We start from the raw sequence: 22,492 nt of genomic DNA, 5'->3' as shown, positions 1-22,492 counted from the left end.
CCCCCCCCCACATTCCCATTCCCCCCCCCCCACATTCCCCATTCCCCCCCCCCCCATCATTCCCCATTCCCCCCCCCCCCACATTCCCCATTCTCCCCCCCCACATTCCCCCCCCACATTCCCCATTCCCCCCCCCCCACATTCCCCCCCCCACATTCCCCATTCCCCCCCCCACATTCCCCATTCCCCCCCCCCCACATTCCCCATTCCCCCCCCCCACATTCCCCATTCTCCCCCCCCCACATTCCCCCCCCCACATTCCCCATTCTCCATTCCCCCCCCCACATTCCCCATTCCCCCCCCACATTCCCATTCCCCCCCCCGCACATTCCCCATTCCCCCCCCCCGCACATTCCCCATTCTCCCCCCCCATTCCCCATTCTCCCCCCCCACATTCCTCCCCCCCCCATTCCCCCCCCCATTCCCCATTCTCCCCCCCCCCCCATTCCCATTCTCCCCCCCCCCCCATTCTCCCCCCCCCCATTCCTCCCCCCCCATTTTCCTCATTCTCCCCCCCCATTCTCCCCCCCCATTCCCCATTCTCCCCCCCCATTCCCCATTCTCCCCCCCGCATTCCCCCCCATTCCCTATTCTCCCCCCCCCATTCTCCCCCCCCATTCTCCTCCCCCCCCCATTCCCCATTCTCCTCCCCCCCCCATTCCCCATTCCCCCCCCACATTCCCCCCCCCACATTCCCCATTCCCCCCCCCCACATTCCCCATTCCCCCCCCCCCACATTCCCCATTCTCCCCCCCCCCACATTCCCCATTCTCCCCCCCCCCCACATTCCCCATTCTCCCCCCCCCCACATTCCCATTCTCCCCCCCCCCACATTCCCATTCTCCCCCCCCCACATTCCTCCCCCCCCATTCCCCATTCTCCTCCCCCCCCCATTCCCCATTCCCCATTCCCCCCCCCCATTCCCCATTCTCCCCCCCCCCCATTCCCCATTCTCCCCCCCCCATTCCCCATTCTCCCCCCCCCCCATTCCCCATTCTCTCCCCCCCCCATTCCCATTCTCCCCCCCCCCCATTCCCCATTCTCCCCCCCCCCATTCCCCATTCTCCCCCCCCCCATTCCCATTCTCCCCCCCCCCATTCTCCCCCCCCCCATTCCCCATTCCCCATTCTCCCCCCCCCCCATTCCCCATTCTCCCCCCCCCCATTCCCCATTCTCTCCCCCCCATTCCCCATTCTCCCCCCCCCCATTCCCATTCTCCCCCCCCCCATTCCCATTCCCCATTCTCCCCCCCCCATTCCCCATTCTCCCCCCCCCCATTCTCCCCCCCCCCATTCCCCATTCCCCCCCCCCACCCATTCCCCATTCCCCATTCCCCCCCCCCATTCCCCATTCCCCCCCCCCCCATTCCCCATTCCCCCCCCCCATTCCCCATTCCCCCCCCCATTCCCCATTCCCCCCCCCATTCCCCATTCTCCCCCCCCCCATTCCCCATTCTCCCCCCCCCCATTCCCATTCTCCCCCCCCCATTCCCCATTCTCCCCCCCCCCCATTCCCCATTCTCCCCCCCCCCATTCCCCATTCCCCCCCCCCCATTCCCCATTCCCCATTCTCCCCCCCCCCATTCTCTCCCCCCCCATTCCCATTCTCCCCCCCCCCCCATTCTCCCCCCCCCCCATTCTCCTCCCCCCCCCATTCTCCCCCCCCCCATTCTCCTCCACCCCCCATTCTCCCCCCCCATTCTCTCCCCCCCCCCACATTCCCCCCCCCCCCCCATTCCCCATTCCCCCCCCCCCCCCCATTCCCCATTCCCCCCCCCCCCCCATTCCCCATTCCCCCCCCCCCCCATTCCCCATTCTCCCCCCCCCACATTCCCCATCCCACTTTACCCCTCAATCTCTCTACTTGCCCTCTCTGTCTCTATTTTCCCCTCCACCTCTCGCTGCACCACTTTCCCGCCGAGCTCAGTGAAACGAACGCACGGCGCGGCGCTAAAACGTCACCCGCGCAAGCGCAACCCTCCGCTTAGCTTGACGGCTCGAGCCCCGCGCAAGCGCAGACCTCCGCCGGCTCGAGCCACCGTGCGCCTGCGCGCCTTTCAGATTTCAAACCTCGAATCAAAACAACGGACGAGAAGAAACCTCCAGGTGAAAGAGCACCAATTGAGCCGCTAAAAGTGACCCAAATATGAGTAAAAATCATTTTAAGAATATCACAATCCTTCAATAATAGCAACATCCTTAAAAAATGGCACACCTTTAATAATTATCATCTCTCTTCAATAATAACTCCCTCTATAATATCATAATCACTCAGTCATAACCCCTTCAAGAATGTCATCATCCTTCAATAATGCCTCCCTCAATAATATAAATCAGAAAGTGATGGAAGCTGTAACCAACAGTGCTATCAAGCAGCACCTGCTTAGCAACGCCCAGTTTCGGTTCTGCCAGGGCCACTCAGTTCCTGACCTCATTACAGTCTTGGTTCAAACATGGACAAAAGAGATGAATTCCAGAGGTGAGGTGAGCGTGACAGCCCTTGACATCAAGGCTACATTCAACTGCATGAAGGGGCACTCGTAAAACTGCAATCAATGGATATCAAGCAAATTCTGGTTGGAGTTATACCTGGGATGTGGAAGATGTCGTGGCTGTTGGAGTTACTCCATCATAAGGTCAGAAGTGGTGATGTTCACCTCCGATTGTACAATGTTTAGCACCATTCATGACACTCAGATACGAAAGCAGTTCATGCTCAAATGAGACACGACTGGTTGATGTCCAGGCTTGGGCTGACCAGTGGAAAGTAACATTCATGCCATAAAAATGCGAGGCAATAACTATCTTCAATAAGAGACAATCTAACCACCATCTTTTGACATTCAATGGTTTTATCATCACTGAACCCCCTACTATCAAATCCTTGGGGTTACCATTGACCAGAAATTCAACTAGACTTGTCACATGAACACAATGGCTGCAAGAGCAGGTTTCAGGTGAGGAATACTGTACCAGTTATCTCACCTCCTGACACCTCCAAAGTCTGTCCATCACCTGTAAGACGTAAGTCAGGAGTATGATGAAATACTCTCCCCACTTGCCTGGAAGGATGCAGCTCCAACAACACTCAAGATACTGGACACCATCCAGGACAAAGCAGCGTGCCTGATTGGCATTGCATCCACAAGCATTCAGTCCCTCCACCAACAACACTCAGTAGCAGCAGTGTATACTATCTCAAAGATACCCTGCAGAAATTCATCAAGGCTCCTTAAACAGCACCACAACCACTTCCACCCAGAAGAACAAGGGCAACAGATACACCTGCAAGTTCCCTTCCAAGTCACTCACCAAGAAGGCAGCTCACCACCAATAAAAGGTAGCCAGACAGCAACACCTACATCCTGCAAGTGAATAGAACAATAATACCCCCTTAACAAACTCAGCCCTTCAATAATATTTTCAAACATTTGGTAAGAAGTCATTTAACGACATCCTCAGGATGCACTCCTCATAAGAGGTATGTGGGTAAATGTTAGTCAGTCCATTCCATCTTTTCTATTTCTTCTCTGTTGTGGCCTGTTTGGTCCTGGATTTATTAAGAGAGATGTTACTGATTGGCACAGCTGTTCATGTTGGTGTTCGTGGGGGAAATGGCAGAGAAGCATAACTGAGGGAGTGAGTAAACAGCACAGACGGCAGGTAGGGTTAGTCATGCAGAAGGTTTGCGTGAATGAAAGTAAAGAAAGAAAGCTGCTGCATGCACGAGTGAGAGGGGTGGAGCATTGGCCTTAGGTGGCAGGTGGGTACAGATGCAGAGAAGGAATAGTGAGACTTAACAGATGGTGACACTCCCTGGCAGAATGAAGCAGATCACTGACCTCCTTCCTACATTGCTGGACATTTCTCCAGGTGGCACTGACTCAGGTGGCGATTTGGGACAGACTGGCATGGTCTGGTATGGTGGTGCCCTTTGATAGCCCTAGGGATGAGGATATTCATCTTCTGCTTTGCCCCATCCACAAGGACCTCCACGTGCCTGTTCACAGAGCAGTGCCCGAATTTTCTGTTTGGTGCCACGGCTGGGGAACATGACGGCTACTGTTCCAAACTGACAGTGCCTGCTCGGGAGCACAGTGGGCATTTAAGGCTATTCTATGGTATCTGGTTAGTGGTGTGTTGTTCCAATGAATGGTTTAATTGGAATCAGACGAGGAGGGTGCAATTTGGGCAGGATAGGTAGTTTTGGAGTCATACAGTGTGGAAACAGAGGCTTTGTCCATGCTGACCAGACATCCCAATCTGACCTAGTCCCTTTTGCGAGCATTTGGCCCATATCCCTCTAAACTAATCATGTACCCATCCAGATTCCTTTTAAATGTTGTATTTGTACCAGTCGCTGCCACTTCCTCTGGCAGCTTATTCCATACATGCACCACTCTCTCATGAAAAAGTTACCCCTCCAGTCATTTTAAAATCTTTCCCTTCTCACCTTAAACCTATGCTGTCTAGTTTTGGACTTCTTCACCCTAGGAAAAAGACCTTGGCTATTCACCCTATCCATGCCCCTCATGATTTTAAAAACCTCTATAAGGTCACCCCCTCAGGCTCTGGCCCTTCAGGGAAAAAAAGGCCCAGGCTTTTCTAAATTGCTTGTGAATGTTTATTGTAATAATCAGTTCTAAATTACGTTATAGGAATGAATATTGTATGATAAGAATATCAAAGATAGTTGTAACATGACTATTCGACTTTAAATGTGTGCTGCCTTATAAGCACCTTAAAAGCATTTGGTGTTCAATCAAATAAGATTTTGTTAAAAACTCTACTCACAATTTATTTTCAGTGTTGTCTCAACTTTTCAGAAGGGAGTTAGTGGTGAAATCAATCCTTTTGTGTTCTAAGATGGCTGCCCTCTCTGTGTTCCTGAGTATGGAGTCAAGTTAGGTAAAGGGGAAGTACAATGAGATCTAGGTGTTCTTGTACATCAGTCAATGAAAGCAAGCATGCAGGTACAGCAGGCAGTGAAGAAAGCTAATGGCATGCTGGTCTTCATAACAAGAGGAATTGAGTATAGGAGCAAAGAGGTCCTTCTGCAGCTGTACAGGGCCCTGGTGAGACCACACCTGGAGTATTGTGTGCAGTTTTAGTCTCCAAATTTGAGGAAGGACATTCTGGCTGTTGAGGGAGTGCAACGTAGGTTCACGAAGTCAATTCCCGGAATGGCGGGACTATCATATGTTTAAAGATCGGAGCGACAGGGCTTGTATACACTTGATTTAGAAGGATGAGAGGGGATCTGAGTGAGACATATAAGATTATTAAGGGATTGGACACTCTGGAGGCAGGAAGCATATCTCCGCTGATGGTTGAGTCCAGAACCAGGAGGACACAGTTTAAAAATAAGGGGTAGGCCATTTAGAACAGAGTTGAGGAAAAGCTTCTTCACCCAGAGAGTGGTGGATATGTGGAATGCTCTGCCCCAGAAGGCTGTGGACACCAACTCTCTGGATACTTTCAAGAAAGAGATGGATAGAGCTCTTAAAGATAGTGGAATCAAGGGTTATGGGGATAAGGCAGGAACAGGATACTGATTGTGGATGATCAGCCATGATCATAATGAATGGTGGTGCTGGCTCGAAGGGCCGAATGGCCTACTCCTGCACCTATTGTCTATTGTCTATGTGTTGCCATTTAAGACTTTTAATCTGTCTACCTGACAAAAAGTCTTCTGTTATTCGAAAAAACTCCTCTGTTTGCATATATATATATTTTTAAATGATTTCTTATATTTCCCCTACATTTATCTTACAGTTCAGGTGTTTGGTAGTCCTCTAGCTGCAAGGTGTGCCAGGTTCCTAGAAGTCACATGATTTTCTATGTAGTATTTTCTCAGTGGTTCCCTACCCAAATATGGAGCAGAGAGCACATCATTTACAGGAACTCCATTCAACAATTAACAGTTTCCAGAAACAAGATGAACAGTGCCATGGAAAAGAAGGGATAGAAATATCTTTCAACAGAGTATAGCCTTATCTAGAAATAATACAGAAATTTAAGTGGGGATGTGAGTCAAGGATTCATTGCCCTTATTGAGAGGGAATTCCAAGTCTTTAATCAATAGCTATTCCCCCACACTGACCAGGAATAAAACACATCATTTCTAGTATTAAACCTAAATCACTATCTCCCTGGCATGGTGGCTCACTGGTTAGCACTGCTGCCCCACAGCGCCAGAACCCAGGTTTGATTCCACCCTTGGGCAACTGTGCAAACTCCACACAGACATTCTCCCTATGTCTGTGTGGATTTCCTCCCACAGCCAGAAAATGTGCACATTAGGTGGATTGGCCATGCTAAATTGCCTGTAGTGTTCAGGGATGTGTAGATTAGGTGGGTTTATAGGGGGATGTGTCAGGGTGTGATGCTGTATGAGTCGGTGTGGACTTTTTGGGCCGAAGACCAGTTTCCACACTGTAGGCATTCTATGATCTTCTCCAGCCAGACCCTATCATGCTGTTCAAGACAATCTCCTTCCTTTCACTGTGCTTTCTTCCTTCACACCCCAAACACTTCCTGCCCTGTCCCAACCATTTCTCCACCTGTAGTCTAGTCCACTGTCTGCGTCAATTCTACTGAGCTCCCAACCCCACCTTCATCCACTGCCCCTCCATTCTCCCTGATCCCTTTCCCTGTCTACCCAGCCCCATCCTTGTCTCCTCTCCAGTCTCTGAATCCTTCTACTATCCTGTGTTCCCACTCCCCCGATTTCCATTCCCAATTTGTCTCCCACCCCCCTCTCCTCACTCTTGCTGGTTTTCTTCCTGTGTCCCTCCCCACTCTTCCAATCTTACTTTCCTATCCTGCCCCTTTTTTGCCTCACTCCCAAACGCTGTTGACTTGTAAGCCCTGTTAATAGAACCCATTTACCCAGTTCCATCTGTTCCCCTGAGCAAAGAGGTGAGTGCTGGAGGTGATGAGGGAGAGTTTTCCCAAGAGTCCCCCCTCTCTCTCTGTCCCTCGGTGGAAGATATTGACAGTAAAAGTATCTGCAGGTCCTTTCCAAGGACCGAGAGCTGGGTCAGCACCAGATTTGGACACAGTGTCACCCACACTGTACAGAAGGAGAGCCTTAATTCCTGTTCCTTACCCCTCTCCCACCCTTAGCACTGGATCACCAATTTGCCAGGAGCACGCACTTGCATTATTGTTGACTTCAGAGGAGAAGCTGTTTTGGCACAATGTGGGGAAATTTCAAAGTTGACCAAAGAAAGCTGCTCAGAAACTCCCAAACAATCCCATGCATGTTTGTTGTTTCCAAATAGCAAGATTTAATTAGTCTGAGTAAATGGGGAGGGGATTATTGAAAACCTATAACCCACACACCCCTGAACACTACTGGTAATTTAGCATGGCCAATCCACCTCGCCTGCACATCTTTGGACTGTGGTAGGAAACCCACGCAGACATGGGGAGAATGTGCAAACTCCACACAGACTGTCGCCCGAGGCGGGAATCGAACCCGGCTCCCTGGCGCTGTGAGGCTGCAGTGCCAACCACTGAGCCACCGTGCCGCCTGCTGTCTTTACCTAGTCTCCGGTTACATGTGATTCCAGACTCTCAGCTATGTGGTTGACTCTAAACTGCCTTCTGGGCTACACCGGACAGGCTGGACAGTAATGTCCAGACCCTATATATGAAGTTTCAAAACGAGGGGGATCAACAAGAGTGTGAACAAGATGGGTATGGGTGCAGTGTGATCAGAATTTGGGACACAAAATTTCAACAGAAATAGGGTTGCTGTACAGACAGGAGAAAGGTTGGTGGTTGAAAATTCAATTCAGTGAACTGAAACAAGATAATGTGATCCCGAGTGTGGGGTAAATATTATTGATCATTTGATTTCCGGTTGAGTGGTTACTGAGCTGACAGGATGCTAAATGTTAAGAATTACTACGGTGCTATTTGTCTATTCGTCCTATTGTGCCGACTTAAAAACCGAAAGAACCGCAGATTCTGTAAACTAGTTCTGAGGCAGGGCCACTGGACCCGAAACGTTAACTTTTTTTCCGTTCGCAGATGCTGCCAGACCTGCTGAGCTTTTCCAGCAACTTTATTTTTGTTCCTACTGTGCCTACCTCCTGCCTTTTCGCCTATCCCTGAATCACATTCCTGTCCAAAAAAAATCAATCCCTCAAATGAAACTGCTTCCAGCACATTTAGAGGCAGTGCATTTGCTACTCGCTGTGTGGAAGAGTCACGAACAAAACAAAAAACAGCAGAACTGGAGATCTCAAACAAAAATAAAGCAACTAGGGATAGCCAATAAATAAATGGGTGGCCAGCCAGCACGCCAATCTCTCACAAATGCATACAATTAGAAAGTGCTGGAGAAATTCGGCAGCTCTGGCAGCAGCTGTGATGAAGGGTCTAGGCCCGAAACGTCAGCTTTTGTGCTCCTGAGATGCTGCTTGGCCTGCTGTGTTCATCCAGCTTCACACTTTATTATCTTGGAATTCTCCAGCATCTGCAGTTCCCGTTATCTCAAATGCCATACCTATGCTGTTCTTATTTCCTCTTTAGGTTCATGAATTTCGTTTGTTTACAATTTCTGGATGTGGGACAGTCTTTCATTACTCCACCGATAAAGGCTCGATGGCCCGAATGATCTCCTGCTGTGCTGTAAAAGCCCCTGAGGCGATAACTGATGATGACGGTAACCGCTTGGGTTCTCATTCTGTACAAAGGTTACTTGTAGCCCAGGCAAGATTCTGGGCTCTCCCATGCCCACAGAGAGAGAGAGGGGGGGGTTAGGAATCCCGGTACAGCATCTGTGGGGGGGAAAGCTGGGTCAAAGCTGTTTTTCCCCTGAAGAGATTGAATTGAAACAAATGGGGACAGTTAACAAGAGCGGATGGAGAGATTGGGAGGGGAGAGGGAGGAAGGCACAAGTGACTGATACATCCCCTACCACCCCCCTTTACAAGGTGGGTCAGTCTGAAAAGTGCTTACAAACAACGTCCGAAACTGAAAATAAGTGCCGGAGTGGGAACCTCTCGCTGTGACGAGTAGACTTTGTACCTGATACATGTATAAGTTTGTGGTTCGTCGTCTATTCGTTTGGAGTTTAAGCTGCTCCAAGATGTTTCGCGTCCGTGCTGTTCGGCGGCTCTAACCGTGTTTCCAGCCTGAGCTGAAATGGACAGAAATCAGATGGAGGTAGGAATAGTAGCCAGAGTGGGAATGCAGATCCTGCACCAGTCTCCATAAACGTTACTATTCGCACCATTAAAGTGAAACTAAACTCAAAAGCTGTAAACCTTTACAGTTAGCACCTCCTGTAAAATGAAAACCTGTCGCTGGACGCTGGAGAATCTGGGATAACAAGGTGTAGAGCTGGATGTACACAGCAGGCCAAGCGGCGTCAGAAGAGCCGGAAAGTTGAGGTTTCAGGTCTGGACCCTTCTTCAGAAATGAAAGGTCCAGACCCAAAACAAAAACCGAAAGAACTGTGAATGCTGTAAGTTAGGAACAAAAACAAAGTTGCAGGAAAAGCTCAGTGGGTCTGGCAGCACCTGTGAAGTAGAAAACAGAGTTAACGCTTCGGGTCCGGTGACCCTTCCTCTGAACACAGACCCGAGTACAGAATACAGACAAGATAACAAACTGTGAGGCTGGATGAACACAGCAGGCCAAGCAGCATCTCAGCAGCACAAAAGCTGACGTTTCGGGCCTAGACCCTTCATCAGAGAGGGGGATGGGGAGAGGGAACTGGAATAAATAGGGAGAGAGGGGGAGGCGGACCGAAGATGGAGAGAAAAGAAGATAGGTGGAGAGAGTGTAGGTGGGGAGGTAGGGAGGGGATAGGTCAGTCCAGGGAAGACGGACAGGTCAAGGAGGTGGGATGAGGTTAGTAGGTAGCTGGGGGTGCGGCTTGGGGTGGGAGGAAGGGATGGGTGAGAGGAAGAACAGGTTAGGGAGGCAGGGACAGATTGGACTGGTTTTTGGGGGGGGGGGGGAGAGCTGGGCTGGTTGTGTGGTGCAGTGGGGGGAGGGGACGAGCTGGGCTGGTTTTGGGATGCGGTGGGGGAAGGGGAGATTTTGAAACTGGTGAAGTCCACATTGATACCGTATGGCTGCAGGGTTCCCAGGCGGAATATGAGTTGCTGTTCCTGCAACCTTCGGGTGGCATCATTGTGGCAGTGCAGGAGGCCCATGATGGACATGTCATCAAGAGAATGGGAGGGGGAGTGGAAATGGTTTGCGGCTGGGAGGTGCAGTTGTTTATTGCGAACCGAGCGGAGGTGTTCTGCAAAGCGGTCCCCAAGCCTCCGCTTGGTTTCCCCAATGTAGAGGAAGCCGCACCGGGTACAGTGGATGCAGTATACCACATTGGCAGATGTGCAGGTGAACCTCTGCTTAATATGGAAAATCATCTTGGGGCCTGGGATGGGGGTGAGGGAGGAGGTGTGGGGACAAGTGTAGCATTTCCTGCAGAATACAGACAGTTCCTCCAGACCCGAAACATCAGCCTTCCTGCTCCTCTGACGCCGCTTGGCCTGCTGTGTTCATCCAGGTTCCACACCTCGTTATCTCAGCTGCACGTACTTGCCTAACGGCAGTTCCCGTAAGGATATTATCATAGGAAACAAAGCTTCGAGGAAAGTGAAACAGAAAGTGCTGCCGAATAGGGAGAGAGTTAACGTTTCGTGTTCAATTCGAGTTTTGTGTGGAAAAATAATTGTGTGTGTGTCTCCCATACCACCACTCATTCCCAGCACCTTCTCTCCGATTACGGGACGTGGGAGATCGGTGGTGAAGGGAAGGGACTTCTGGGGTGTCTGAACCGTTACTGATTCCTCACCACCCCGAGCGTCTGGTGGAGTTGGAGAACAGACGCGGAGTGGTGAGGGAAGGCACTGGGGAGTGCAAAGGACAGACAGATAAGATCCGGGGGGGGGGGGGTCGATAAATAGTGATTTCTACCGGAGACTCTGTGTGTGTGTGTAAACTTGGACAGTGCTAATCATTAGCTGCTATTTATTGACTGATTTGACCGGTTGTTTTTCCTTGTAGTTTCATTCCTTCCTCCACACTGATAGATCCGGTCTCCTTAACAACCAATCCTCTCCCCAATTTCGCTCGTTATCAATAACCGGTTTCCACGTGAAGAAACACCGTGGTAACGTGATCCTGCCCCTTCCTTCCCATTGCAGTGTCTGTTTCCAGAAACGGGGACTCGCTCCTACAGATCATGAGACCTGTCACCATCCCCTCTCAGCTCTGCTTCCTTCACCCCGGTGATCTGATTACAAAGGGATAGGCTGGGGGAGATGGTGGAGCAAGAACGTGCCAGCAAAAATCTGTTGTAAAGAGTTTAACTATGTTTTCTTGTTGCAGAGATACATCTCCCAAAGAGTACTGTTCGTGCTGCTGACTGTAATTTCTGCTATTTCAGGTCAGTGCTGTGACTGCAGGGATATTTCAGCAGCGATCAAAGGCTGGTGGTGGGGAATCAGGAATTCATCTTGCTTTAAGGTCCTATTACAATCCCAGTTATAGAAATACAGCAAATTTGGTTTAACAGGCATCATGTGAACTGGAGCTCTTGATTAACTGGCAAAACAATGTAGCTGAAATGTGAGGGTGTTGTTTATAAGTTTGTATTATCCAGTACTACTGGACCTATGCCTCACCACCCACTTCACTTTCAACAGCCAAACATTATAAACAAATCAACAGGACATTCATGGGATCACCTATCTGCAGACTTATAGCCGAGGCAGTGATGCAAAGACTGGAAAGTACAGCCCTTCCGCTAATCCAACCAAGACTATGGACACGCTATGTGGACAACACCTTTGTCATCATTAAGTGGACCAAACTAGAGGAGACACGCAAACTCATAAACAACACCCTCACTGGAATAAAATTCACCAGAGAGGAGGAGAAGAACAAACAGCTCCCATTCCTGGATGTCATGGTACAGCGCAGGGCAAAGAGAGAATTCCAAACAAAATACTCAGAAATGCTACACACACAGACCAGATACTGAACTTCAACAGTAACCATCCTAACACACACAAACGAAGCTGTGTGCGAACGCTATTTAAAAGGGCAACAACACATTGCAGCAACACGGGACAACGCCAGGAGGAAGAAGAATACCTCTTTCAGGCTTTCAAAGATAATGGATATCCAGAAAAACTGGGTCAGAAGATGCTTACGTGAACAACATCAGGAAGATACTACACACCCAGAAGCAGTTATCACGCTGCCTTACATCAGGAACACATCGGAACTAACCACAAGACTTCTACGACCACTGGACATCAGAATGGCACACAAATCTATATCAACCTTACAACAACTGCTCACCCAAACCAAAGACCCACTCCCTACTAAGGACAGGACCCAATGTCATCTATAAGATGACCTGCAGAGACCGTGAGAAACAGTACGTCGGACAAGCAGGAAGGAAACTAACAACAAGGGAACACCAACTGGCTACAAAAAAGGCACAACCGATACTCACTCATCTCTATCCACGTGGATAAAGAGAATCTCAAATTCGGCTGGGACAACATCAAAATCCTGGGATAAGCAAAGCAGAGACAGGCATGGGAATTCCTAGAAGCCTGGTACTTGACAAAGAGAGCCATCAGTAAACGCATAGAACTCGACCCCATATACGCTCCACTATGAAGGAAACCTGGAAGTGAGGCAATCCAGCTCAACGGATGCCAGAGTTTAAAAACCAGGTGGGAAAACACACTGGTGCTTCATCAGAAGCTGCACTGAGGATGTTACCCAGCAGGGTAATGTAATGTCTGTGGAACAACAAACCAGCTCCGCAGGACAACCAATCACAACACCCACATCCCGAGCTACAAATGTACTCCAAAACCTCCAAGGATGTGATTGCACTGGACTGGGTGCAGGGAAGATTCACCGTGATATAGAGTCATGAGAATATTTCCTGGGATGGTGCAGTTTAGCTGTGAAGCGATGCTGGATAAGCTTGAATTGTTTTCTTTAGACAGAGAGGGTTGAAGGAGACTTGACAGAGGTGTATAAGTTTGGGGGACATGGACAGAAGGGGGAGGAAGATGCTGTTCCCCTTAGGGGCAATACCAAGGGGGTATAATTTTAAGGTGAAGAACAGGAGGTTCTAGAGGGAATTTGTTTTCATGCAGAAGATGGTGGGATCCTGGAATTCATTGTTTAGGAGGGTAGTTGAGGTGGAAAATCTCTCAACCTTCAAACATTACTTGATGAACATTTGAAATGTCATAATACTCCAAGCTGTGAGCCAAGTACTGGAAAATGAGATTAATGCAGATAACTCAGTGCAGACTCAATAGGCTGAAGGGCCTCTTCTGTACTGTATGATTCTATGACCCTCTCAGTTTAATGAATGTCCCTTGTTATGTATCTATGCACCCTATTCTCCCACTAGTGGAAACATCTCTTCATTATCTACCCTTTCAAACCCCCTCAGAATTTTCTTTGTTCCACTAAGATCATGCTTCATTTTAAAATCTGATGGATAAAGGCCTAACTTGTTTAGCCATCCTTCATAAGTCACCCTCTTCATCCCAGGAAACAGCTTTGTGAATCTCTTTTGAACAGCCTCTATCCTATCCAGTATACCCTCTCTTTAAATACAGGGATGAAAAATGTACAGTTTCTATCAATGGGAGCTAACGGCTGTCTTGAGATGTTCTCCATCGTATGTAAAATAGAAAACATGTGATTCAAAGTGCTGTCTAGCTGCTCTGTGTTTACAGATATCTAGCACAAAATGCTTGTTAGTTGAAGTCCCTTAATGCCTGACCGTTAATCTTTTCATATAAATGAAGCAGTGAGTTACTGATCAGAGCTTCGGGTGTATAAGGTTCTAAAAGGGGAGGGCGAACAGCCAGAAATTGTGTTACATATTGGCACAAATGATATAGCCAGAAATAGGATTGAGGATATAAAAAGTGATTTCAGGGAGTTAGGATGGAAGCTGCAGAGCAGGACGAACAGAGTAGTGTTCTCTGGTTTACTACCGGTGCCACGAGGTAGCGAGGTGAGGAACAGGGAGTGGGCGCAGCTTAACATGTGGCTACGCAGCTGGTGTAGGAGGGAGGGCTTCAGATATGTAGATAATTGGGATGCCTTCTGGGGAAGGTGGGACGTGTACAAGAAGGACGGGTTGCATCTGAACTGGAAGGGGACCAATGTCCTGGGTGGAAGGTTTGCTCGAGTAGTTCGAGAGGGTTTAAACTAGTATGGCAGGGGGGTGGGAACCTGAGCTGTATACCAGAGGTGAGCGTTGATGCAGGTGAGGCAGTAGCAAGAGGTAGACCAGCTAGTGGGAAGGATTTTCCTGGGAAGGAACCAAGGGATCGGTTAAAGTGTGTTTGCTTTAATGCAAGGAGTATCAGGAATAAAAGTGATGAACTTAGAGCATGGATCAGTACCTGGTGCTATGATGTTGTGGCCATAACAGAGACATGGGTTTCTCAGGGGCAGGAATGGTTGCTGGATCTTCCAGGGTTTAGAGCATTTAAAAAGAATAGGGAGGGGGGAAAAAGAGGAGGGGGTGTAGCACTACTAATCAGAGAGGGTATCACAGCGACAGAAGCTTCCATTGTCGAGGAAGATCTGCCTACCGAGTCAGTATGGGTGGAAATTAGGAACAGCAAGGGAGTAGTCACCTCGTTAGGGGTTTACTACAGGCCCCCCAATAGCAGCAGGGAGATTGAAGAAAGCATAGGTCGGCAGATTTTGGAAAAGTATGGACGCAGTAGGGTTGTTGTAATGGGTGACTTTAACTTTCCTAATATTGATTGGAACCTCCTTCGAGCAGAAGATTTGAATGGAGCTGTATTTGTAAGGTGTGTTCAGGAGGGTTTCCTAACGCAGTACGTTGACAGGCCGACGAGGGGAGAGGCCATTCTAGACTTGGTGCTCGGAAACGAGCCGGGGCAGGTATCAGATCTTGTGGTGGGAGAGCATTTTGGTGATAGTGACCATAACTTCCTCACATTCTACATAGCTATGGAGAAGGAGAGGCTTAGGCAAAATGGGAGGATATTTAATTGGGGAAGAGGAAACTATGATGCGATTAGACATGAGTTAGGAAGCATGGACTGGGAGCAGTTGTTCCATGGTAAGGGAACTATAGACATGTGGAGACTGTTTAAGGAACAGTTGTTGGGAGTGATGAGTAAATATGTCCCTCTGAGACAGGCAAAAAGGGGTAAGATAAAGGAACCTTGGATGACGAGAGCGGTGGAGCTTCTTGTGAAAAGGAAGAAGGTAGCTTACATAAGGTGGAGGAAGCTAGGGTCAAGTTCAGCTAGAGAGGATTACATGCAGGCAAGGAAGGAGCTCAAAAATGGTCTGAGGAGAGCTAGGAGGGGGCACGAGAAAGGCTTGGCAGAAGGAATCCGGGAAAACACAAAGGCATTTTACACTTATGTGAGGAATAAGAGAATGATCAAAGAAAGAGTAGGGCCGATCAGGGATAGCATAGGGAACTTGTGTGTGGAGCCTGAGGAGGTAGGGGAAGCCCTAAATGAGTTTTTTGCTTCTGTCTTTACGAGAGAAACGAACTTTGTAGTGAATGAAACCTTTGAAGAGCAGGTGTGCATGCTGGAATGGATAGAGATAGAGGAAGCTGATGTGCTGAAAATTTTGTCAAACATTAAGATTGACAAGTCGCCAGGCCCGGACCAGATTTGTCCTCGGCTGCTTTGGGAAGCGAGAAATGCAATTGCTTCGCCACTTGCGAAGATCTTTGCATCCTCGCTCTCCACTGGAGTCGTACCTGAGGACTGGAGAGAGGCAAATGTAATTCCTCCCTTCAAGAAAGGAAATAGGGAAATCCCCGGCAATTATAGACCAGTAAGTCTCACGTCTGTCGTCTGCAAGGTGTTAGAAAGGATTCTGAGGGATAAGATTTATGACCATCTGAAAGCATGGCTTGATCAAATACAGTCAACACGGCTTTGTGAGGGGTAGGTCATGCCTTACAAACCTTATAGAGTTTTTTGAAGATGTGACTAGAAAAGTTGATGAGGTTCGAGCTGTGGATGTGGTGTATATGGACTTCAGTAAGGCATTTGATAAGGTTCCCCATGGTAGGCTCATTCAGAAGGTCAGGAGGAATTGGATACAGGGGAACTTAGCTGCTTGGATACAGAATTGGCTGGCCAACAGAAGACAGCGAGTGGTAGTAGAAGGAAAATATTCTGCCTGGAAGTCAGTGGTGAGTGGGGTTCCACAGGGCTCTGTCCTTGGGCCTCTACTGTTTGTAATTTTTATTAATGACTTGGATGAGGGGATTGAAGGATGGGTCAGCAAGTTTGCAGACGACACAAAGGTCGGAGGTGTCGTTGACAGTGTAGAGGGCTGTTGTAGGCTGCAGCGGGACATTGACAGGATGCAGAGATGGGCTGAGAGGTGGCAGATGGAGTTCAACCTGGATAAATGCGAGGTGATGCATTTTGGAAGGTCGAATTTGAAAGCTGAGTACAGGATTAAGGATAGGATTCTTGGCAGCGTGGAGGAACAGAGGGATCTTGGTGTGCAGATACATAGATCCCTTAAAATGGCCACCCAAGTGGACAGGGTTGTTAAGAAAGCATATGGTGTTTTGGCTTTCATTAACAGGGGGATTGAGTTTAAGAGTCGTGAGATCTTGTTGCAGCTCTATAAAACTTTGGTTAGACCGCACTTGGAATACTGCGTCCAGTTCTGGGCGCCCTATTATAGGAAAGATGTGGATGCTTTGGAGAGGGTTCAGAGGAGGTTTACCAGGATGCTGCCTGGACTGGAGGGCTTATCTTATAAAGAGAGGTTGACTGAGCTCGGTTTCTTTTCATTGGAGAAAAGGAGGAGGAGAGGGGACCTAATTGAGGTATACAAGATAATGAGAGGCATAGATAGAGTTGATAGCCAGAGACTTTCCCAGGGCAGAAATGGCTAGCACGAGGGGTCATAGTTTTAAGCTGGTTGGTGGAAAGTATAGAGGGGATGTCAGAGGCAGGTTCTTTACGCAGAGAGTTGTGAGAGCATGGAATGCGTTGCCAACAGCAGTTGTGGAAGCAAGGTCGTTGGGGTCATTTAAGAGACTGCTGGACATGTATATGGTCACAGAAATTTGAGGGTGCATACATGAGGATCAATGGTCGGCACAACATTGTGGGCTGAAGGGCCTGTTCTGTGCTGTACTGTTCTATGTTCTATGTTCTATGTTCTAAATCCAGCATCTCCATGTATCCATGTGAAGCTTGGGATGTAAAGTACCAGCAGGGAGGCTATATCTGTGGATAAATACTTTCACTCTTTTTTTCCAGGTGACTGTCCTGTCCCAGCTTCTGGGTTCCTTGGGGAACAGGTTGTGCTGCCCTGTACCTACAAAAGGATTGTCCCAGTCTCCAATTTACTGGTAATCTGGGGCATTTCAGAGCATGAAATTTTATGGAAGTTCATCGATGGGAACAATGATTTGACAGACCAACACCCAAGATTCAGAAACAGAACAGATCTGTTCAGTGATCAACTGGAACAAGGCAACTGGTCACTTCTGATCTCTGACCTCAGGGAGTCTGACCAGGATGAGTATAAGTGTTACATTTACAAGAGAGCAGCTGTGGGCTATAATTTGGAGCAAACTGATTTTGTCCATCTCTCAGTAACAGGTAAGCAGTTCCTCAGTCGGGTATTCTGCATTTAATCACTGAATTTTACAGCGAGATTAATGCAGGGGCTATATTACTGGACTAATAATCCAGAGAATGAGAGTTCAAATTTCACCATGGCACTTCCAGAATTTAAAATTGGCTTAATTAATAAAAATTGGAAATAGAGAGTTGGCTCCAACAAAAGTAACCATGAAACTTTTGGGTTATTGTAAAACCCCAAGTGGTTGACTCAGGTCCCTTGAAGGAAAGAAACCTGCTATCCTTGCCTGGTTTGCTCCATATGTGACTCCAGTCCCACATTTACCAGATTGATACTTAACTGCCCTCTGACCTACTTGGCTACTTGAATCAGTTTGTGTCAAATCACTAGACTGTGACCTAGGCAAGAAATCAGGATACTCGGTTTAAATCCAGCCCACTTGAGTACCAGTGTCCGAGGTAGGAGAACTGTGTGACTGATACAACTGTGGTTGTATCAACCTTGTGTCCCAGATTCTGCTGTCACCATCCTTGGATATGCCTAGTCTTACAGGGAAAGTAGACCTGCTAGAAATAGCAGTACAAATATATGCAATCAATTGGGATTGACCTTGGGATTCCTCAACATTGACTGTGAGCCCCATGAAGTCTCCCAACATCCAGTCGAACATGGGCCTGGAAACCTCCTGCCCTCCCTGAGCTGATCAATAGGTACCCTACAATATTCACCATCTCTTGGAGGAAGCACTGAGGGTCACACAGATAGAAAATCTACTGAGTGGGTCTTCTCTGTCCATCCGACGGTCACTCAGAAATAAATCCCACCGAGTGAGTTGGCTGAGCCCTGACGGATGGAGCTACCAAACTGGGTGATGGAAGGGATTGATGGTGTGAGAACCTGCACTTTGTCCCCAGAAGCATGGTTCTTCTGTCTCTGAGGTTGCGGTATAGGAGGTGGGACCCACAGCACGCCCCAAACAGCCTTTACAAGACCCAGTGCACTGAGCTTGAAAGTGTCTCCCAGTCGGCCCAGGATCCTGTGAGGATTGTCCCCCGCAGGGGGATGTGAGCTGCTGGGAAGGATCCTGCTCAGGAATCTCTGGAAAACTTCCATTCTTCCCTTCACAGTTAATGGAATCCTGTTGGAATTTTCACTCCTCCCAATCCTGTTCCTGATCCCTCCAGATCAGTTTGACCTGAACCTGTTTCCTCCCTAGATGTGTTTCTGTAAAGCGCGATAGAGTCTCTGAAATTTTCTGTAGTTTGTTTCACACACCGTGCTAAACACATGATGTTTTCTTTAGAGCGAGCTCCTACACCTGTACCGAACACACCTGTACCAGGTAAATCTACTGCATGTGTTTTCAGCTCTTACATTTGATCTTGCTGGACAGACAGGAAGGAACATTGGAATGTTTGAAATGCTGTGTGATATTTTACCAAAGAATGATAGGGAGAGTGAGTGGTATGGGGCACTGTTAACCTGCTCGATTCCAGGTGCTGTTCAATTTAAATGAATGGAGGCTGGTGCTAGTCAGTGTCCAGTTCTTCCTATTGGAAAGTATGTATCAATCTTACTGTGGAGCAGTGTGCATATGCCTCCAGGAACTACTCAGGGATCTGTTTGTACTGGGCCTGGTTCTGAAGGTCTCTGCTGTTAGTTTTGTTTGTGTGAACCAGTCTGTTAATGGCTCCATTCTGTCTCTAGATACTGGACTGTCTCATGGTGAACTAACAGCAATTATTTATGCTGTCTTTTTTGTCGGTATTTATGTTGCTGTCATAGCCCAAAGCTTAATAAAACGGTGAGTTATAGAATGTTCTGCATTTCCTATCGTTAATTCTAGTTTTGTGTCATTACATTTTATATCGTGAAGATGATGTGTGCAGTAGTACATTTTGAACTTTATGGATAACGTTGCAAAGTGCTATTTTGCCTTGAAAGACAATGCCATCCCTTTGGAATCTTCCTTCCCGATCCTGTTGCTGATCCATCTGACTCAAGCCCTCCCTGGACGTGGTTCTATGAAGCCTGATAGAGTCTCTGAGCATTTCTGTTGTTTGTTTAATGGTCTGGAGCCTCTGCGTCCTCCTACCAGCCTGAAAGGCCATGTTATCCAACCCCCTGAAATTACATTTATTGTCCAGGCCACCAATGGCAGCTGGAAAATAAGTGCCAGGAGCTGCATTGTTTTGGAGAACAGTGTAAAGGGGAGGAGGCTTATGGGGAGGAAATGGGCAAGAGTTAGACCTTCACAGGAGCTGTGCTGACTGAGGCATCGGACAAATAGAAAAGTAAGAACTCACTTCAATCTTGGAGATGCTCTAAGAAAATATCATGCATATGTTCAATTCATCCTGTGATATGGGATAGCATCCCATTAGTTTTATTTACTTGCTGTGTCTCTATACCAATCGTTTTCTCACTTACACTAGAATGCCTACATCCCTCCAAATTGTCTAAGTATTACTCCATATTTTTCATTCTTTCTGCCAAAATGAATAACTTACCATTTTCCCCAGTTACATTCCATCTGCCAGATTTTTGCCCACTCGCTTAACCCATCTATATAGAATTATAGGGGACCGCTTTGCAGAACACCTCCGCTCAGTTCGCAACAAACAACTGCACCTCCCAGTCGCAAACCATTTCCACTCCCCCTCCCATTCTGTAGATGACAACCCATCATGGGCCTCCTGCACTGCCACAATGATGCCACCCGAAGGTTGCAGGAACAGCAACTCATATTCCGCCTGGGAACCCTGCAGCCATATGGTATCAATGTGGACTTCACCAGTTTCAAAATCTCCCCTTCCCCCACTGCATCCCTAAACCAGCCCAGTTCGTCCCCTCCCCCCACTGCACCACACAACCAGCCCAGCTCTTCCCCCCCACCCACTGCATCCCAAAACCAGTCCAACCGGTCTCTGCCTCCCTAACCGGTTCTTCCTCTCACCCATCCCTTACTCCCACCCCAAGCCGCACCCCCAGCTACCTACTAACCTCATCCCACCTCCTTGACCTGTCCGTCTTCCCTGGTCTGACCTATCCCCTCCCTACCTCCCCACCTATACTCTCTCCACCTATCTTCTTTACTCTCCATCTTCGGTCCGCCTCCCCCTCTCTCCCTATTTATTCCATTTCCCTCTCCCCATCCCCCTCTCTGATGAAGGGTCTAGGCCCGAAACGTCAGCTTTTGTGCTCCTGAGATGCTGCTTGGCCTGCTGTGTTCATCCAGCCTCCCATTTTATTATCTCTATATATAGAATTATAACCTGCTTATATCTTCAGTACGTATTTTTATGATGATCATGATGCCACTTAATATCTAAATATAGTCGTGCAAGATTGAAGGCTGAATGGATTAAATAGTTAACATAATATTTTAGTATAATTTAATTCTAATATAATTTGCAATCTGCTGATTTCTCTCTCCTAGTAACTGTATTGAAAACCAGTGTTGCAGGACTCAAAATGAAGCATCGAATGCTCACCCTTTGAGAGAGGTGATCACTGCATGTGAAGTACAAAGCATTGTGACAACAGCACCTGAGCATCAGGATGGAATGGCTGGAGAACAAAACCTTCTGGGGAATGGGGCTGTCCAGCTCTAACTGAATTTCCACTGTACTGAGCCTGGCCCAGGGAGAGAGAAATCAGCCCAGTATTATGGGGACTGAGTGTTTCCTGGTGGAAAGCCTGATCTCAGGATTAGGATTAACGATCACTTCCACAATATAAGTAACTCTGTTATATCTCAGTATTACTGTTTAAAGATTGTCAAACGAGTCTCAGGGCTCACTTGTAGGTTTGCAATTCTAACTCTAACTTCCAACACTTAATGCTGTGAGGAAATATACTAATGTCCTTATTCTTCTTAATAATTAACTTATTAGGTAGTTCTCGGTCTGAGTGCTGCCCAGGCCCACTTTATTGTCCACCTTAACTTGACCCACTGTAGTGATGGCGCTCCCACAGTGGGGAAGATGGGAAGAGGCTTCAGAAACTGCCTCTGCAGCATCATCTACTGGGCAAAGCCCGGAGCTACAGCATTACCAGCAGCTTTTATATCCAGAGTTCGGCTTCTGGATGGTTCAGAGAAAGAGACAATACAACAGCCCCTTCAATCATGTCTTGTGTGTTTAATTTGCTTTCCAAGATGATGTTATTCCAAACAATTTTTTTTTTTGCTACACAATATGTATATGGTCCTGTGAATATTTCAGGAAAATATGTATGTTTCCATCTACTGCTGTCGTGCTTTGCAAAGTTTTGCTCCAAGCTATAAGTAAAGGGAAGCTGATTACGAGTGGGTCTACAGTCTGATATTTAATGACTCTGCTGGTCACGACATGAACAGAGGTAGCAAGTCGCTGATGTGACTTGGAGTGAATTGAATTGGCTGAAAACTGGGATCACTGATTGTGGGAATCCCATTCTGTCAGTTGAAGCAGGGGGATGAGCATTTGACGATTGCACAGTGTTCAGCACTATTCTCAACTTCTCACACACTGAAACAGTTTGTGTTCAAATGCAACAAGATCAGAATGATATCCAGGCTTCAGCTGATAAACAGCAAGTAACACGTGCGCACAGCAGCTCAGTGGTTGCGACTGCGACTGCGACCTCACAGCTCCACGGACCCGGGTTTGTGTCCACCCTCAGGTGACTGTCTGGGTGGAGATTGAACGCTTCCCCCCGTGTTGGCATGAGTTTCTACCAAGTGCTTCCTCCCACAGTCCGAAAGATGTGCTGATTAGGTGGATTGGCCAAGGCAAATTGTCCATAGCATACAGGGATGTGTAAGCTAAGTGGATGTGCCATGGGAGATGTGGTGTTACAGGAATAGGATC

General features: G+C 48.0%; 2 protein-coding genes across 3 annotated transcripts in view; one reads left to right on the top strand and one right to left on the bottom strand.

Annotated features, from left to right (window-relative positions):
- haus5 (HAUS augmin-like complex, subunit 5) overlaps window positions 1–3,912 on the bottom strand; it is a 32,696-nt gene extending 28,784 nt beyond the window's left edge. Inside the window, exons 1-2 of the mRNA XM_059641286.1 lie at window positions 3,842–3,912; window positions 2,020–2,128 (exon numbers count right to left, since the gene is read on the bottom strand). Of these exons, the coding sequence (XP_059497269.1) occupies window positions 2,020–2,128; window positions 3,842–3,912 (180 nt within the window). The remainder of the gene's footprint in view (window positions 1–2,019; window positions 2,129–3,841) is intronic.
- A 4,657-nt stretch (window positions 3,913–8,569) lies between these two features.
- Window positions 8,570–21,945, top strand: LOC125450597 (CD276 antigen homolog). 2 transcript variants are annotated; one of them, XM_059641331.1, is made up of 6 exons: window positions 8,570–8,676; window positions 11,361–11,418; window positions 17,312–17,656; window positions 18,943–18,981; window positions 19,347–19,443; window positions 21,079–21,945. In XM_059641331.1, exons 1-6 carry the CDS (start codon window positions 8,668–8,670, stop codon window positions 21,251–21,253), a joined length of 723 nt encoding a protein of 240 aa, XP_059497314.1. In that variant the 5' UTR covers window positions 8,570–8,667; the 3' UTR covers window positions 21,254–21,945. The 2 variants fall into 2 exon arrangements, with proteins under 2 accessions (XP_059497314.1, XP_059497313.1); XM_059641330.1 differs by lacking the exon at window positions 8,570–8,676 and adding an exon at window positions 8,980–9,179.
- The last annotated feature ends 547 nt before the right edge of the window (window positions 21,946–22,492 follow it).

Source organism: Stegostoma tigrinum, chromosome 41, assembly GCF_030684315.1.
Source record: "Stegostoma tigrinum isolate sSteTig4 chromosome 41, sSteTig4.hap1, whole genome shotgun sequence".
Taxonomy (NCBI): Eukaryota; Metazoa; Chordata; class Chondrichthyes; order Orectolobiformes; family Stegostomatidae; genus Stegostoma; species Stegostoma tigrinum.
The sequence above is the reverse complement of the archived record's forward strand: the minus strand, read 5'-3'. Positions and strand labels throughout refer to the sequence as shown.

Coding starts and splice junctions, on each gene's coding strand:
- LOC125450597 (XM_059641330.1), top strand. CDS start 9,159: ATGGACAGAAATCAGATGGAG. Junction 11,419..17,311: donor TGTAATTTCTGCTATTTCAG/GTCAGTGCTGTG, acceptor CTTTTTTTCCAG/GTGACTGTCCTGTCCCAGCT. Junction 18,982..19,346: donor ACCGAACACACCTGTACCAG/GTAAATCTACTG, acceptor TTCTGTCTCTAG/ATACTGGACTGTCTCATGGT.